The sequence below is a fragment of the Oryx dammah genome, unplaced genomic scaffold (assembly GCF_014754425.2).
Source record: "Oryx dammah isolate SB20612 unplaced genomic scaffold, SCBI_Odam_1.1 HiC_scaffold_11, whole genome shotgun sequence".
Taxonomy (NCBI): Eukaryota; Metazoa; Chordata; class Mammalia; order Artiodactyla; family Bovidae; genus Oryx; species Oryx dammah.
The window spans coordinates 15553455-15571480 of NW_024070195.1; the positions used below are offsets into that span (position 1 = coordinate 15553455).

The 18026-nt window shown below is 45.1% G+C and overlaps 1 protein-coding gene and 1 long non-coding RNA gene across 2 annotated transcripts; one reads left to right on the forward strand and one right to left on the reverse strand.

The window, feature by feature from the left end:
* Positions 1-2032: 2032 nt before the first annotated feature.
* On the reverse strand, positions 2033-3658 carry LOC120870289. Its single transcript, XR_005722764.1, has 2 exons — positions 3499-3658; positions 2033-2644 (listed from the first exon to the last, which is right to left on the reverse strand). It is a non-coding gene; the product is annotated as an uncharacterized LOC120870289 (long non-coding RNA).
* Positions 3659-4674: 1016 nt separating this feature from the next.
* On the forward strand, positions 4675-10377 carry SOX4 (SRY-box transcription factor 4). Its single transcript, XM_040249907.1, has one exon. The coding sequence runs from the start codon at positions 6105-6107 to the stop codon at positions 7560-7562; it is 1458 nt and encodes a 485-aa protein (XP_040105841.1). The 5' UTR covers positions 4675-6104; the 3' UTR covers positions 7563-10377.
* The last annotated feature ends 7649 nt before the right edge of the window (positions 10378-18026 follow it).

The following is an 18026-nucleotide window of genomic DNA, read 5'->3' on the forward strand; positions in this document are numbered from 1 at the left end:
CCGCACGAGAGCGGGCAACTGCACGCTCCACAGGACCAGGGAGGGGGTTGCCCAGCCAGCCGGAACGTGGGTTCCAGACGCAGAGCGCGCACGGGGCTGGTGGGCGTCCCGGGTCAAGGCGGTGGGCTCGCTAGAGACCAGGGGGCCCAGGGACTGTCAGTTCCGGTCAGGGACGGAATTGGGCCCCGTGGCGGGGGGTTGGGGGGTTGGTGGAGGGGATGGAGGAGCCGAGCGCCGGAGGAAACCACCTCCCCCCAACCCGGGCCAGCGCGGCCAATCGCAATTTCGAAGAAGGCTAGGGTGCGGGGGCGCGTGTGTGCCTGTCTTCGGCTTCTTCCCCGGTCGTAAACCTCAACGGAAGATGGGTGTTAAAATGCTGCTGAAAGCATCGCCCGAAACCTGTTTACAATAGGAAAGACTTTTCCTCCAAAAAGCACAGCCGGAGTCGATTCCAGTGTATTTCCTCCCTGTACCAGTAACCGAAAGACAAGGCTCAGCCGCCGCGGTGGAGCACCGCTGACCCCCGCCGACCCCTCGGCGCGCCCAGGGCAGGGAGAGCGCGGTGCCCGCGCCACCGAGTCGCGGCGCCCGGCAGAGGGAAACCATCTTTTGAGGAGGGGTGCCTCTGCTAGTCCTCGAGTAGGGCGCGCCTCCTCTGCAGCGGCTCTCTGAGAGAGCCTTCTAATTCGTTCCGGCTTTTGCAAGATACGGACCCGGCCATTGATGAGCTCCCGGTTCAGTGACTAAAAGGGAGTCCTGGCGTCCCCAGGTCTCTGGGAGCTTCTGACAAGTGAACAGGAGGTGGCGGTTCGTTGCCCTAAACTCTGATTTATGATTAAAAAAAAAAAAAAATCATCAGAATTCATCGACACACCCTATTAACCGCTGATCGTTTAAACTGCTACCGAAAGAAGGTAGTGGAGGATGCTACCGGTTCAGGAGAGGAGGAACCGGGGAGAAAGAAGTCCGACCATCCCCACGTTTTCCCACGTCTCCTCGTGGGCTCAGGGAGGCTCAGCGCTGCCACCTGGCGGCCGCCTCTCCCTGGACTGGGAGTCGGCTGATGGACGCGTAAACCCGGGTTCGCGGTGGGTGTGACTTGCTTCGGCTTAGCGAAATGGAGCAGAAGCTCATGTTCCTGCTTCAAATCTACGTGGCCTGGTGCAAACACTCATTTCCTGCTTGTTCTCATGAGAAAATTGAAAGGAGAGGAAAAATGAGTTGGCGCTGGTATGAAATGCATACAGAAACCTACCAGGTGCCAGCCACTAGTTAGGAGGGTAGAGAAAATGGCAAAATTTTAATTAGAAATGCAGGATTCTTATCTCTTAACTTTTCCTAAGAGTAAACATAATAATAATAATAAACATGGACTTCATTTTACCTTAGATCCTATTTTAGTATTTTGCAAATAAGGATTACTTCCATACATTGTTTTTCCATACAATCCCCGCCCCTCCAGGGAATTCCAGTTCCAATGCAATTTCATCAGCCCCCCAAAAATGAAGTGCAAGTTATATTTGTCTACTTGACTGAGAAGTAAATCAGCTTCTGATGGAAGGTTATTTTCCATAAAATGTGGAACCAAAAAGCCTGGGGCCTTTCAGTTGGCAAAGGCCAATGACATCAAATTTCTCAGGCTTCTTCCCTGTCTGCTAAGGTAACAAAGACAGGATTTTTCCCCCTCTTTATTTTCTTTGAACTGAATAGTTGTCAGGTCAGACCAGCTCTTACAATCACAGTTTCTATAACCAAGAAAAGGAAAAACCTTGCAAATCAGTGTGAATCCAAGAGATTTGTTAAACTAATTTCCCCTCAGGTTTTTTTTTTTTTCCCCTCCCTCTATGCTATAAGAATATATTAAGCAGTGGGACAGAATGCTATTTCCATCTATACCCCATACCATTTTATGGATGTAGGATTTTATGTTGTGCAGGTGTGTGAGAGCAGAAGAAATGAATTAGCAAATATTACATCTCAAATCAAGTTCCATTATTTAATGGAAAATAAATAAAATAAGAGGAAATATTTACCTTAATTCAAAATTTGGAATGTCTATCATCTTTGCTAATAAGGAAATTTCATCTATTATTTTGAAACAGGATTTTTTTTTTTTTTTTTTGCAAAATTATCTTGGCTTACTGTTAATATGGCTTAGAGAGTAGCATTAAGAATCACTTCATGTACTACAAAGCCAGCAGAGGGAACACTGAGTACTGATTTAGTAGGGGCCACCAAATATCTGGTATTTCGGAAAAAAATGTTAGCAATGGAAAAACTGGTTACAAAGCATGTGAAGTTAGGTAATGAGAACACAGAAATCTTTTCTCATTATTTGCTATTGAGACCTCATACATTTCAGTCTGCACATATCCAGTTGGTGAGAAAGATGTCTTTAATAAAAGGCCACTTGTCACACGTTTTCTTACATTTTAAGAGGGCTACTAACACATAAGAACAAATCTACTTCAGAAGTCTAAGCATTCATATCTACTATAATAATCTTTTATGTCAATGGAAATTACTAATACCATATTTCTTCAATTCTAAGAGGAACTTTTTTCTTTTCCGATGTCTTACAACCATGCGGATGTCAGTTTCACTGGCAGTTGGTCTCCCTTAATAGCATGTGACCATGGTATGTCTGAAAGACATCAATTAGATTTGTTGAAATAGAGAAAATATACCTAACAATAGAAATAGGCCAGTGGCTATTTTTTAGTACACACATTAAAAAAAAAAATCTGCGTGCTTTAAACATAAAATCATTCTGACTGCTTTAACTTCCACTTTTCTCTGATCTCATTCAGTGGTAGACTTGCAAATGGCTTTGGAAATATAATTAATGATACTGATTATATTATTCACTCACTTTGACTGAAACATCACAAATTTAGTCACACCCTCAGATTATTAGTTGCTACAAATCTCAAAATAAACATAGTATTTATTCTTTTTTTATTCTGGTAAAACTATGGATTTTAAAAATAAATAATAGACCTCTTATAGTAATTTTTATGTCAGATTGAGGACATGTAGGGCTATGTTATAATATGAATACCAGATAAAATGATGACACACCCAGCTTTGTTGGATGCAAAAGAGGTGCCTGTGGGATTTTTGTTTTCAAGATTTGTTTCCCCTTCTAAAAGAAAAAAATATATAACTTGGGTAGCTACTGGTCAAAAATTATTTGCTTCTACCCACAAAAACATTCTTGTGTGTTGTTGATCCTTAGAGATCCAGTCAGATGTCGCCAAAGGGTGTTCTTTCCAGTGAAATTCTACATCTGACAACCTGGGCCTCTCCCCAGCCTACATACTCTAAAAAAAGTTTGACAAGATAAATAGAAATCTGCTGCCCAGCACTAGTTTGATCAGAACTGAAAGCTTAATTATGTTAGGTTAGCCCTACCTAACCACTTATCACTGGCTTATAGAAAAACAGTTTTATGGTTTTAAGGAAGACCAATCTTTATGATAATTTTAATTTTCATACCTTAGAACAAGAGATGTCTGTGGCCAAATTAACATGTATTTTGACTACGTGGGAACTTTTTTTTGCCACATTCTTCACAATGCTCTTCATGAGGCTTCTTTTCAAATCATCAGGATGACTGGGTTGCCAGTGTGGTCCTTGGACGGTTCACATCCATGATCTGTGATGATTTTTTCACATCAGTGACCTCCCTCGATTTTAGTCTCTTGAACAACATGCTGCTTTTATTAGAGGGAATGTCTCTGGAATCTGAATTATCATGAAGGATAATATAGTATTCACTGAGGGCTTACTATACATCAAGCTCACTGAACTCCCACAAAACACTATATAAAGTAGTTCCTAGTGTTCCCATATCACTGATGAGGAAAACTGAGACTTGGTCACATCCCCAGGGTCACAAGACTAGTAAGAAGGACTAGCAGCCAGGTCTAATATAAATTCAGAAGGTCCATTCTTTGTTGCTACTAGTTATCACTGCCTTCTAGGGTGTCTCTTTGCTTTGGCCTTGTAATTCCATTTGATTGAAGTAACGAACATATAGGAGAAAATAAAAAGGAAAGGAGGAGGAAGGTTTGGGGAAGAAAGGGTGAAGCGTGAAGCTATCTTTAATTTTGAAAATGTGGAAAACTAATACTTAAAAAGTAAAACTGATTCCCATCCTTTACTCACCATTATCATCTTACACAAAACTATGGAAATTCTCCTCTTAACTCTGGAACACTGCCTATTGTGTTCCAGTGGAAAGCTCCTCTGTTTGGGCAACCCAGGATTTATGACTGTGTGTACTGTGTTGTGTGCTCAGTCGTGTCCAGCTCTTTGCAGCCCTGTGCATTGTAACCCATGAGGCTCCTCTGTCCATGGGGTTTTTCCAGGCAAGAATACTGGAGTGGATTGCCATTTTCTCCTCCAAGGGGAATCTTCCTGGCCCAGGGATGGAACCCAGTCTCCCTTGTCTCCTACGTTATCAGGCAAATTCTTTACCACACTGCGCCACTAGGGAAGCCCATCCAGGATTCAAAGGGGAGTTTAAATCATTCAATAACTATAGTTAACCCCTGTTTGGTTAAGAGAGCAAGTAACTATTGCCCCCCCCACCAAAATCCTCTTTTCTGCCTTCCACAAACAGCACCAAACTAGCTCTGAAGGGATTAGCACAATACATCAACATCTGTGCTGTACCTGGAATTGTTAAAATAATAGTGATGACAGGTGTCTAGGTACCACTTTCTTAATGGTTTTCAATGTCTATTGATTTATTTTCATAGCTTTCCCTCCCTCTTTTACATCCTTAGCTTTATGAAGGAGCCGAGGAACAGATTTTGCAATAAAGGCTGATTCTCTATTCCAATACTGAAAAGAACTAATAAAAATAATCACTTGGCTTTTAAGCAGAAAGCTTCCATTTACAGTATTTCACCCTTCCCCCCCCCAAGCCCCTTGTTATCTAACATAATGGTTAGAATACATTTCCGTCTCTCCCCTTAATAATTTCATGCATTAACATCCTCTTCATACACCACACACACACACACACACACACACACACACGCAGGCACGCACAGCAAAAGGAAAAAAGAGGCAGCAGAAATCTCAGCTGTACTTCTAGCCCTTTTAAAAAGTTTGCTCTGTAAATTGGAATGAGGTCAGATTTGGAGCTTCTCATTGCACGCGGAGATTATTATTGCATCGGGTTCCAAGCCAATGGGAAGCTCGGGGGAGGGGCTTGGCACGAGGAAGCGTTGGTTACAGCGGCTGATTGGCCGCGGCCAAGACTGGGAAAGGATAAAGAGGCGCGAGGCGGAATTGGGGTCCGCTCTAAGCTGCAGCAAGGAAACCGTGTGTGAGAGGAAGAGGCCTGTTTCGCTCCGGGTCTCTAGTTCTTGCACGCTCTTTAAGAGTCTGCACTGGAGGAACTCTGCCATTACCAGCTCCCTTCTTGCAGGAGGGAGGGGGAAACATACATTTATTCATGCCAGTCTGTTGCATGAAGGCTTTCTGGCGTCCTACCTTGCAACAAAATAATTGCACAAACTCCTTAGTGCCGATTCCGCCCACAGAGAGTCCTGGAGCCAGAGCCTTTTCTGCTTTGCATTGTAAGAGAGGGACTAACTGATAGAGACTATGTCGCTTTCCTGAGCTTCTGAGAGCGCTCGCGAACTGGAATCAACTGCTTCAGGGGAAGAAAAAAAAAAAAAAAAAAAGACTTGCCTGGGAGGCGGCGAGAAACTTGCATTGGAAGCTTCAGCAACCAGCATTCGGGAAACTCCTCTCCACTTTAGCACCGTCTCCAGGACGCAGAACCGAGAGACAGCGCAAACTGCGGCGCGGTGAGAGAGGAGAGAGAGAGAGAGAGAGGGAGATTCTCCAGCCTGGGAACTATAACTCCTCTACAGGAGGCGGAGTGCTCCCGCCCCGCATCTTTTTGGAGACTTTTCTCTCTTCGCCCACCTCCGCCCCGACCAGGAGTTGAGCCGCCCGCTCGACCGCCGCGCACGTACCCCCGCTCGGCGTGCGCTTGGTCCCGGGAGCCAGGAGGGCCCGGCGATCGCGCCGCGGCCGCCGCGAGGGTGTGAGCGCGCGTGGGCGCCCGCCGAGCCGGGGCCATGGTGCAGCAAACCAACAACGCCGAGAACACGGAAGCGCTGCTCGCCGGCGAGAGCTCGGACTCGGGCGCCGGCCTCGAGCTGGGCATCGCCTCCTCCCCCACGCCCGGCTCCACCGCCTCCACGGGCGGCAAGGCCGACGACCCGAGCTGGTGCAAGACGCCGAGTGGGCACATCAAGCGGCCCATGAACGCCTTTATGGTGTGGTCGCAGATCGAGCGGCGCAAGATCATGGAGCAGTCACCCGACATGCACAACGCCGAGATCTCCAAGCGGCTGGGCAAACGCTGGAAGCTGCTCAAAGACAGCGACAAGATCCCTTTCATTCGGGAGGCGGAGCGGCTGCGCCTCAAGCACATGGCTGACTACCCCGACTACAAGTACCGGCCCAGGAAGAAGGTTAAGTCCGGCAACGCCAACTCGGGCTCCGCGGCCGCCGCCGCCTCCAAGCCGGGGGAGAAGGGCGACAAGGTCGGTGGCAGCGGCCACGGGGGCGGCGGCGGCGGGGGCAGCCACGCGGGGGGAGGAGGCGGCGGCGGCGCGAGCGGCGGCGGCGCCAACTCCAAACCCGCTCAGAAAAAGAGCTGCGGCTCCAAAGTGGCGGGCGGCGGGGTCGGCAAGCCCCACGCCAAGCTCATCCTGGCGGGCGGCGGCGGGAAGGCGGCGGCGGCGGCGGCGGCCGCCTCCTCCTCCTCCTCCTCGTCTTCGTCCTCGTTCGCCGCCGAGCAGGCGGGGGCCGCCGCCCTGTTGCCCCTGGGCGCCGCCGCCGCGGCCGCCGACCACCACTCGCTGTACAAGGCGCGGACTCCCAGCGCCTCGGCCTCGGCCTCGGCGGCGGCCTCGGCCTCAGCCGGCCTGGCGGCCCCGGGCAAACACCTGGCGGAGAAGAAGGTGAAGCGTGTCTACCTGTTCGGCGGCCTGGGCGCGTCGTCCTCGCCCGTCGGCGGCGTGGGCGCGGGCGCCGACCCCAGCGACCCCCTGGGCCTGTACGAGGAAGGGGGCGCCGGTTGCTCGCCCGACGGGCCGAGCCTGAGCGGCCGCAGCAGCGCCGCCTCGTCGCCGGCCGCCGGCCGCTCGCCCGCCGACCACCGTAGCTACGCCAGCCTGCGCGCCGCCTCGCCCGCCCCGTCCAGCGCGCCCTCGCACGCGTCCTCGTCGGCCTCATCCTCCTCGTCGTCGTCCTCCTCCTCCTCCTCGTCGTCGTCCTCGGGCTCGTCGTCCTCCGACGACGAGTTCGAAGACGACCTGCTCGACCTGAACCCCAGCTCAAACTTTGAGAGCATGTCCCTGGGCAGCTTCAGCTCGTCGTCGGCGCTGGACCGGGATCTGGATTTTAACTTCGAACCCGGCTCCGGCTCGCACTTCGAGTTCCCGGACTACTGCACGCCCGAGGTGAGCGAGATGATCTCGGGAGACTGGCTGGAGTCCAGCATCTCCAACCTGGTCTTCACCTACTGAAGGGCGCGCGGGCTCGGGGAAAGAGGGACGGGGCGGGTGGTGGGGTGGAGGGAGGACCAGAGAGGAAAATGAAAAAGGAAAAAAAAAAAGCGAACAGAGTAAAGAGTTGCAAGAGAAAAGGGAAAACGAGAAGGGGGGGGGGAGGAAAAAGGAAAAGGAGAAAAAAAAAAAGTGAGCAGGGCCGGCTTCGGCCGCGTCCGGGTGGTCGGAGAGCAACGCCACGGCGTCTGGGGACCCGCGCTCCCAACCCCCATCTCGCCGGCCGGAGGGATGCGGCGGAGGCAGAGGTAGACAGGGGCGACCTTTTATTGTTGTTCTTGGTGGTGGTGTTGATGGCGAAAAAAGCGACTTCGAGTTTCCTCCCCTTTGCTGGAAGAGACCCCCCCCCCCGACTCCCCGCACCACCACCAGCCCTTCCAACGAGCTTCCGGACTTGTCTGCACCCCCGGCCAGAAGCCGAGTTGGTAGTTTTCTAGCGACTGAAGGAATCGTCTATTCCTCTCTCATCGCTCCCTCGGTGTTTTGGGGCTATTTTACTTGGTTTTTTGTTTTTTTGATCCGGAGGGGAGGGGGACTCCGGCATGCCCCTGGAGGGGTTTTGTTCTCAGCATCCCCGCCCCCATCCTCCCCCCCCTCGCCGCTCCCCAAGAAGACCGAAGGCTCCGGGGCGTCGAGTGTGACCGACTGCGGGGAGAGGGGCGTTGCAAGGGCCTCAGCGCCGGGACTGAGAGACTCCACGCTGGCGAATTCCCGTTTTGTTTTTGGAGGGCTTTTTTTTTTCCCTCCCCCTCCCCCGCCTTTTTTTTTTTTTTTCCCCCTCTCTTTTTTTTTCTTTTCTTTTTTTTTCCCTGCCCCTGCAGCCAGAGGAGGAGACGTTGAGTGACCGGCGCTCGGAAATGACCCGAGAACCTAGTTGGAAAGCCACACCAGCCAGGACGAGGGGCGGGGAGGAGAAGGCCACGAACTGGAAGGGGGGCGAGTAATAAAACTGAAATGGATTTGCACGTTCGGGAGAAGGTGGCGGCGTCTCCTGGGCCTCCGCCTCCTGCATCTCTGAAACCAGTGAGGTGAGACTTCACGGCCCTGCAGGCGCGGAGGAGAGGAGACTGTTTGATGTGGTACCCGGGGCAGTGGAGGGCGAGTGGTGTCGGGGGGGAAAAAAAGGTTTTTTGCTTCTCTTAATCGGAATCGTGATGGTGTTGGATTATTTCACTGGTGGGGTTAATATAGCATGTTATCCTGTCTATCTTTTAAAGATTTCTGTATTAAGACTGTTGAGCAGTTTTTAAAATAGTGTAGGATAATATAAAAAGCAGATAGATGGCGCTATGTTTGATTCCTACGACAGAAATTATCACCAGCTTTTTTTCATTCTTAACTCTTTAAAGGATTCAAACGCAACTCAAATCTGTGCTGGACTTTAAAAAAAACCAATTCAGGACCAAATTTTTTCTCAGTGTGTATGTGTTTATTCCTTATAGGTGTAAATGAGAAGACGTGTTTTTTTCCCTCACCGATGCTCCATCCTCGTATTTTTTTTTCCTTGTAAATGTAATCAGATGCCATTTTATATGTGGACGTATTTATACTGGCCAAACATTTTTTTCTTATTTTGTCCCCTTTTTTTTTTTTTGCTTTCTTTTGCTTTGCTTTCTTTCTATTTACTTACTTATTTCTTCCTTCCTTTCTTTTTCTTTTGTTTCTTTTTTCTTTCTTTCTTTTTTTTTTTTTTTTGGTAGTTGTTGTTACCCACGCCATTTTACGTCTCCTTCACTGAAGGGCTAGAGTTTTAACTTTTAATTTTTTATATTTAAATGTAGACTTTTGACACTTTTAAAAAACAAAAGACAAGAGAGATGAAAACGTTTGATTATTTTCTCAGTGTATTTTTGTAAAAAATATATAAAGGGGGTGTTAATCGGTGTAAATCGCTGTTTGGATTTCCTGATTTTATAATAAGGCGGCTGGTTAATATCTCACACAGTTTTTAAAAATCAGCCCCTAATTTCTCCATGTTTACACTTCAATCTGCAGGCTTCTTAAAGTGACAGTATCCCTTAACCTGCCACCAGTGTCCATCCTTCGACCTCAGCCCTATAAAAAGGGGAGGAGAATTAGCCAAACACTGTATGCTTTTAAGAAAAACGAGTTTTTTAAACAAAATGCTGTTTTATGTAGAGGCTTTAAAACTGGTGCATTTACAGCAAAAAGGGATCCTGTAGCTTTAACTTGTAAACCACATCTTTTTTGCACTTTTTTTATAAACAAAAACGTGCCGTTTAAACCACTGGATCTATCTAAATGCCGATTTGAGTTCGCGACACTATGTACTGCGTTTTTCATTCTTGTATTTGACTATTTAATCCTTTCTACTTGTCGCTAAATATAATTGTTTTAGTCTTATGGCATGATGATAGCATATGTGTTCAGGTTTATAGCTGTTGTGTTTAAAGATTGAAAAAAGTGGAAAACATCTTTGTACATTTAAGTCTGTATTATAATAAAGCAAAAAGACTGTGTGTATGTATGTTTAATATAACATGACAGGCACTAGGACGTCTGCCTTTTAAGGCAGTTCCGTTAAGGGTTTTTGTTTTTAAACTTTTTTTTTGCCATCCATCCTGTGCAATATGCCGTGTAGAATATTTGTCTGAAAATTCAAGGCCACAAAAAAACAATGTTTGGGGGAAAAAAAGAGAAAAAATCATGCCAGCTAATCATGTCAAGTTCACTGCCTGTCAGATTGTTGATATATACCTTCTGTAAATAACTTTTTTTGAGAAGGAAATAAAATCAGCTGGAACTGAACCCTAAATCTTGACTTTTGTCGTTATTATGCCCAAAGCCTAAGATTGGAAGGGCTCTATGGCTTGTAGAAACTACACCATCTGCCCTAGCTTTGAAACAAGTGAGTTCTCAGGCCTGTTACATGCCATCTAATTGAGGAATAAATCCTCCTAAATTCCTCTCACTCTGATTGGGCAGGCACTAACCCTGAAACCATGTGTCAACTCTACACGCTTTCTAGGAATTTTCTGAGTTTACCTCGATTTAAATCAACGCCCTTTGTCTTGAAATTTTAAAAAGAAGGGGAGGGGTAATGTGGACAGAATTCTTTACAGATAAAACCAGGTCCTAAAACTGCTTTCTCCTTTATTTGCCTAGATTTACTATCCAGCAGCAGCTAGAATTGTTTCTCGCAGATTAGGAACAAAAAGGCTGTTAAATTATCAATATATTGTGGTGAAAGGCATTACCTGTTACGAGATAAAAAGTTGTATCCATTTTTTTTCCTCAAAAGCAAGAAGCTTCACCTTGTGCCAAAATCTTTGTGTGCCATGACCAATGTGGTTATTCCTGTCAGTGAAGGAGAAAAAGTACCTTGAATTTCCTAAGGCCTGTTAGTATTTGGTTTGGAGCCTGCAGTTTGCTAAGAGGCTCTATTTCCTGTTTACTTTGAGGGTTAACAATTGCTATTAACCAACAAAGCCCATCTTCTCTTCCAAGTGTTTGTTTAAAATGTCTGCTTTATATGTCTTCTGGTTTTTCAGCACTGGAGAGGAGGGATTAATAAGACCTATGTGGAAATAACTCTTTTAATCATCAAGATTGCTTGTAGATAAGGAATCTCCATTCTAGAATGTACAGGTGGATGAAGAGATTTTTGGAGACCAAAACAAGCAATGTTTTCTGGTCAGTGAAAATAATTCTACCCTCCAAAATAATGTAACTATTGCATTTCAGTGTAATTTCATCGTTCAAAGATCATTTTAGCTACTAGAGTCCAAATTTTTATTACATGTATTCACTAATATATTTAGTTTTAATTGCACTTGTGTTCTGTAATTATGTGTTTTTTTTTTAATTAAAAAACCAACTTGGTATCTTACATTAGTCTCTTCAAATACACTTGTCTCTTCAAAGACTTTTATAATTGCTCTTTGTTCATGGTAGTGATAAAAATTGTTTAATTTTTTCAGATCCAAAATATGAAAACTTTGCCATAAATGACTATGTGATATAATTTTTAAGTATATTTCCTAGGGTTCTCCTGCTGGAACTGCATTTATTGCCCCTTGACAGCAGATACTTTAGCTGTTTAAGAAGTTTGATAACATTGCTTTAAAAAGAAAAGCTTAAAACGTGTGATCTTCCTAGGAGGTGATAGAGTAAATGTAGGAAACATTTTTGTACTTCCTTTCCTTAGGATGACTTTTAACTTTCAGATAATTGAGATCAATAGAAGAGAATAAATTTTAGATTTTAAGAATAAAAGCCATTTTTATTTAAAAATACTGTTCTGACCCTGGGCTTGATTAGAAATACGAATTAGTAATAGTTGATAAGTAGGTTTTGTCAGTTCTAGTTGATTGACCTGTAAATGCCAAGAAAAAAAAGTAAGCTGGTAGGGTGGACTGAGTGCCTGAATTTTGTGCTCATATTTGGAGGGGGGAGGGGGCGGGCAGGGATATTGGAGGTATTAAGGATTTCCAAGGAAAATGGGAAAGCAACGGGCTGGCAAGTAGACATATACATTTACCAAGTCTTCCCTGTGTTTATGGGGTGTCCATGAGTCAGAACACGTGGTTTGAATAGTGAATGCTAGGGTTCCAGAATATTTCATCATAATTTAAAGTAATTTATTTTAAAGGAGCATTGGGATAGATCCAATGTCAAGAAAACACTTAAGAATTTTGATAGAAATACAAATCCATCTTACCCATTTGGATTTCTCGGGGTGGAAGGTTGGTACACTTTATTTTTCTTTGTGGTTATTTTTTTTATGCCCTTTTTTTTTTCCTCCTTTGAGTCCTATACTACAGTATCTCTCTAACCCATATTTACTAATGTTTTTTTATGCCCTTTTTTTTTCCCTCCTTTGAGTCCTGTACTACAGTATCTCTCTAACCCATATTTACTAATGTTTACCCTACCCCTCCGGGCTTCCCTGGTGGCTCAGCTGGTAAAGAATCCACCAGCAATGCAGGAGACCTGGGTTTGATTCCTGGGTTGGGAAGATCCCCTGGAGAAGAATAGCTACCCAATCCAGTTTTTTCACCTAGAAAATTGCATGGACTGTATAGTCCATGGGGTTGCAAAGAGTCCAATTCTGGAAAATTATCTCCCTATCCATTTTCAGATCTTCACTGGGTATCATTTGAAAACCAAAGGAGGTGGGGAGAAGCCATTCCAGGCATCAGGGTGATGTTCAGACTCTGCTGAAAAAAAAACTGCTAGAGATAAAGCGTAGAATTCACAGGCTCCATCCAAAGCCCTGCACAGAATGATTTTAGCCCACCTTTCCAGTTCAAAAGAATTCCCAGGCAGTCATCTCTCCCTTAAAACTGAAATTGTTGGAGGACGGGAAGCATGCCATAAACACTTAGTTTCCCCAACTTTGCTGTCTCTGTTTCACTGCATATAATACATATTTGATTGTTAATTTCACATATACATTATTTCAATGGGGCTTTAAGAGCTTCCAAAATGTCTTTGCATGTCAGGCTGTATTATAGCAGCTGTGGTAAGGAGGAGTCTTGGATTTATTGAAAGCCTGGGTAACAATGCTGTCTCTTAGACCATCCAGCTATAAAGGCCATTGGTCATATCTCTTAGCCTTCTTAAGCCTCAGTGCTCTAAACTGCTAAATAGAATACTATGTGGACATAAAAAGCTGTTGTGAGAACCTGGTGGAGTGACACATGGAACATAGCTGGCATCAGGCCTAGCCTCTTGGATGGGCTCATTAAGTGCTAGTTCCTTACCTCATGGGTTGTTCTAAAAAGATAATGTGTGTCTAAGGCTAGCACAGTGCAAGGAAATACAGAAGGTACCAAGTTCTTAAAATGAAATCCCTGGAATCAGTATCTTCCAATCTGGTACATGAGCCCTCACATCATAGAATCACCCCAGGATTCTAGCTAAGGGCAGAGATTATGAAGATTATCAGATTCTGGAGGTGGGACCCTAATAAGCCCCCAGATAGCAGGCTTACTATCTGGAATGCGGTATGTGTTCTCCAAGGATGCAAAGCAATTTTGTGTACCAATGCACAAATGAGTTACAACTTGGACCTTAAAAACATCTGCAGAGTAAAGGAAGGCTTTCACATGAAGCTGGAGGATCTCTGCCTCCATGGTCGTTTAGCATATTTTCCTAATAAATATGCAACAAGGACTTATTTGCGCCTTTTGCTCAGTGGGAAAGGGAATTGAGAGTGGCTCAATGGGGTCACAAGGTGAGAAGTGAGAGAAACCAGCCCTGGAACCCCCTTTTTTGAGCCCTGCTTCTGATTTCCAGAAATAGGTGTCTTCTCTACTTCAGCCAGAGAGACTTAACCAGGCCTGGGCCATAGAGGAGGACTGGGAGCCTTCTGACTTCCGGTGCATGTCCCAAGGATGGTCTCCAACCTCCCTAATTGAGAGGGTAAGTGTAAGTGATTAGCTGTGCATATGTATCTATTTGATATATTCCATTTCAGTGAATGTTAACTAAGGTCAAAGGTCAACTCAGGGACTGAGTTTTGGAAGAAGTACCTGAGGCAGAATAGAATCAACTGTATAAACACGGTGAGTGGAACTTCTGCATTGTTATTGAAAAGGGAGATCACTGGAAATTATTCAGGGGAGTGTACTCACACTTTATAGAGAGGGCCGCAGCCTACCCATTATACCCTAATGAGATTGACCGTTGACTACAGTTAACTTGAAGGGTTTTATGGTTTCCTGCATGTGTTGTTTTCCTTCTCGATGTTAAAAAGAAGAAGAAGATTAAAAAAGAAACACACCTCCCATCACCAAACAGTATTTCCCAGAGGGCTCTTGGACCAGGCTGCTGCATTTGGGTCTCTTAGTTAACAATGCACCTTCATGTGTGTGTGTCTGTGGATCCAGGTGATAATAAATTTAGGCCATTTTATTTTATTCTGACAGGTTCAATTCAGGGCAGTTGGTTTATGGAGTACTGCCAAACAGTCCAGGCCCAAGTCAAGTCAGGGCAGGAAGCTTCAAGTGAAAGCCTTCCTTTACCCTGCAGATTTGTTCTTTTAAGGTCCAAGTTGTAACTCATTTGTGCATTGGTACACAAAATTGCTTTGCATCCTCGGAGAACACATACCGCATTCAAATGATACTCCATTTGAAATTGTTTTAAGTGTAGGACAAACGAGAACAAACAAATACCATATTTATCATCATTTAGCCTGCTTGGTACTTTAGATATTTTCCCCAATATCTGATTCTTTGGGCGAGTTATAAGACAACTAATGAATGTGCTATTTCCTTTCACAACATACAGCTGAAAGACAGGAGGCAAATGAAAACACTGAACATTATCTTTAGTAGGCTCTCAGCATAAGTGAATGCCCAGCAGCGCGGCAAGATGATTGGCTCCAGTGTATGGTGCATGTAACTGCTTTTATAAAAGCTGAGCAGCCAGGCCCTGTTTAATGATCAATTAGCTCCCGTTGTATGTGTGGTTAATTGCCACTTTCTTACCAGGGCTTGTCCTAACTTCCCTGGCTCCAGCACCTAAAACCTGTGAAAATAGTCTCTTCTGGAACTCCTGACCTTCAGTCCTGGCCTCTGCTTTCTCCCTCCCCTTTCCCACACTCCCCGTGCTGGCCTTTTATCTCTCTTGTTTGCCAATCCCCTGAGACTCTGAATAATTTATTTGAAGTTCCTGGGAAGTTGTGGGGGCTGCAGTCTCAAAACACATTGCACTTTGTTCCTCCTCCGACAGAAGTAGGTCCTGAAGCCTTTGTTTGAAAGAGGTGGTGCTAAGGATGTTTGGGAATTTGCTAACAGTTTTAATTTGATTTTGGAGTGTGCACCCAGTGAATCCAAAAGCTGGAGAGGAGGGGAAACGGGTGTGGGGCAGGGAGGTGTTGCCAAGGGCAAAAATTACTTTACTTTTTCCCAGACTATTTAAAAATAGTGTCTCAAGATTTTAATAGGTGTTCTGTAGTCAAGTAAATTAAAGAAATGCTGGTTAAGATTCCCATTTTTTAAAATTGTTCTATCAATGTATGTTTATTCATATCTGTGCAAACATATTAGAACTTTTCTTGAGTAGCTCCTGGAAATAGAATTGCTAAATCTTAGTGTTACAGACATTGGCTTTGTGACAGTTTTTCCACCCTGGAGTTGGTTAGGTGTAAAGTAGGGTGGGTGTTGAGAAAACTCAGTGATCGGTCTAGTGAACTAAGATTAAAAATTAAGTTAGACTTTGAAACAATCACTTTACAGTCCCCTCCTCCCGCCCAGAGAGTGAATAGATTGTTTTCACGTGTAAAAAAGGACATCTGCAAATTGTTCTGAGGTGATTTTTCTACCCCTAGTGTCTGATAACAGTACACGATTCCAAAAACAGAACAATTACAGAAATACCCTTGACCCCTGCATGGTGACCAAGTATAGGAATTTTAAATGAAACATAAGGACAGGGATCAACTCCCTCTGGTCTTTTTCTCCTGCTATTAGAATTCACCAGGCTCATTCTCATTTCTGTGTTATTGGCTCTAATTTTTTTAGGCTCTGTGATTTCAAGAAACGGACTCACTCAGGTAACTTGACCTCATGGGGCTTTACTACAAAGAAAAGCATGACTGTCAGAGAATTAGAAATTTCATGAGACTTCTGAGAGAAATATTCAGAATACATGGCTCAAGGGAGCAGGTTAATCGCCTGCCTAATTCAACATCAAAACTGCAAAAATATTAATGCTGACCAGATAGTCTCTTGGATTCCCTGTAGTTCTTGACTCTCTCCCAACACCAAATTCTTGATTCTCCATATTTGATTCTTCAAATTCCCTTTTAAGTCAGAACTTCATGTGATCAGTTACTTTCTCCTCCACTTGCCTGGCAGTAAATTGGCTGCTTGGGGGTTATATGGACCAATCATTGAGTATCTGCTCACTGATTGTTCTTGTTGTTCAGTCCCTAAGTCATGTCCAACTCTCTGTGACCCCATGAACTTAGCACAGCAGGCTCTTCTGCCCTCCTCCAGCTCCCAGAATTTGCTCAAATTCATGTCCACTGAGTCAATGACGCTATCTAGCCATCTTTTCCTCTGCTGACTCCTTCTCTTTTTGCCTTCAATATTTCCCAGCATCAAAGTCTTTTCCAGTGAGTCGGCTCTTTGTATCAGGTGGCCAGATTATTGGAGCTTCAGCATCAGTCCTTCCAATGAATTCAGGCTTGATTTCCTTTAGGATGGACAGGTTGGATCTCCTTGCAGTCCAAGGGACTCTCAAGAGTCTTCTCTAGCACCACAATTCCAAAGCATCAGTTCTTCGGTGCTCAGCCTTCTTTATAGTCCAACTCTCACATCCGTGCATATCTACTGGAAAAAACATAGTTTTGACTGCACTGACCTTTGTCAATGTCAAATGTCTGCTTTTTAGTACACTGTCTAGGTTTGTCATAGTTTTCCTTCCAAGGAGCAAGTGTCTTTTAACCCACTGATTAGTTGGTATATTCTTCATTCTCCCATCCCCCCTGTTTTATCTTTGCTCCTAGGCTGTGAAAGTCTTCGTACTTCCTCTTACATTCCTTCTTTGTACTTTGTTCCTCCTCTGGCAGAAGGAGGTGGTGCTGAGGACATTGGGAAATTTGCTAACAGTTGTAATTTGATCAAAACTGTTACTGTGTACTCCCAGATGGCAAGCCCAATATCCACAGAGCGTGTAGCCCTCCTCCCCCACCATCCATAGTAGCCTCGCTTGGAAGAGTGTGGTTTTTATCTACTTCATTGATTTTTTTTTTCCCCCCTGTAGCTTTAATTTTGTCACTAGGACTTAGAGATATAAACACTGAGACTAAGTGTTTATACTAAGTGAGATTAAACACTGTATTCTAAAGAGAGTGTTCAACATTAGGGGCCAGAGAAAGCCCCTTCCCCAATTATCCAGAGCAGAATTGATTGTAATGTGATCAATATTCTTTTCGCCTTCCCACCCCCCAAGTCCAAGTAAGCAGAAGAGAAAGGGAAGGAAGAGGGTCAGAGACCTGAAACATCTTTGAGGGAAGCACAGTGGGTCCTCACACCATTGTATTTGGCTGTCGGCTTAGCTCCTCTGTCAGAGGAAGAAGGGGAGGCAGCCTGGAGTGGTGGGGATGGGGGCGGTCGTGGGTGGGTGGAGGGGGGAGCCTTCTACTGTTTGACTCAAAAAGGGTGTGAGTTTGCACAGATCAAGTACACTGAAGTAGGGAGTCTGAGAAGACTACAGGGAGTACTTTGTGCAGCAGGAATAGAGAAGTAAGGGAGAATCCAAGCTGGCATCCTCCAGGACAGGGAAAAATAGGGCTGTTGTGCAGAAGAATCCATATATATGCCCTTGGGAAAAACAGTATTTGGGTGCCCACCCCACAGCAGGCCATCAGTGACCATAGGTCTTCGCTAGAGAATCAGCACAAAGTCAGGACTTGAGTCCCGGCCAATTCAGTTAAAGGGATATTCATGA

What these genes read in the sequence shown, in the direction of transcription:
- SOX4 (XM_040249907.1), top strand. Translation starts at nt 6,105, where the DNA reads ATGGTGCAGCAAACCAACAACGCCGAGAACACGGAAGCGCTGCTCGCC.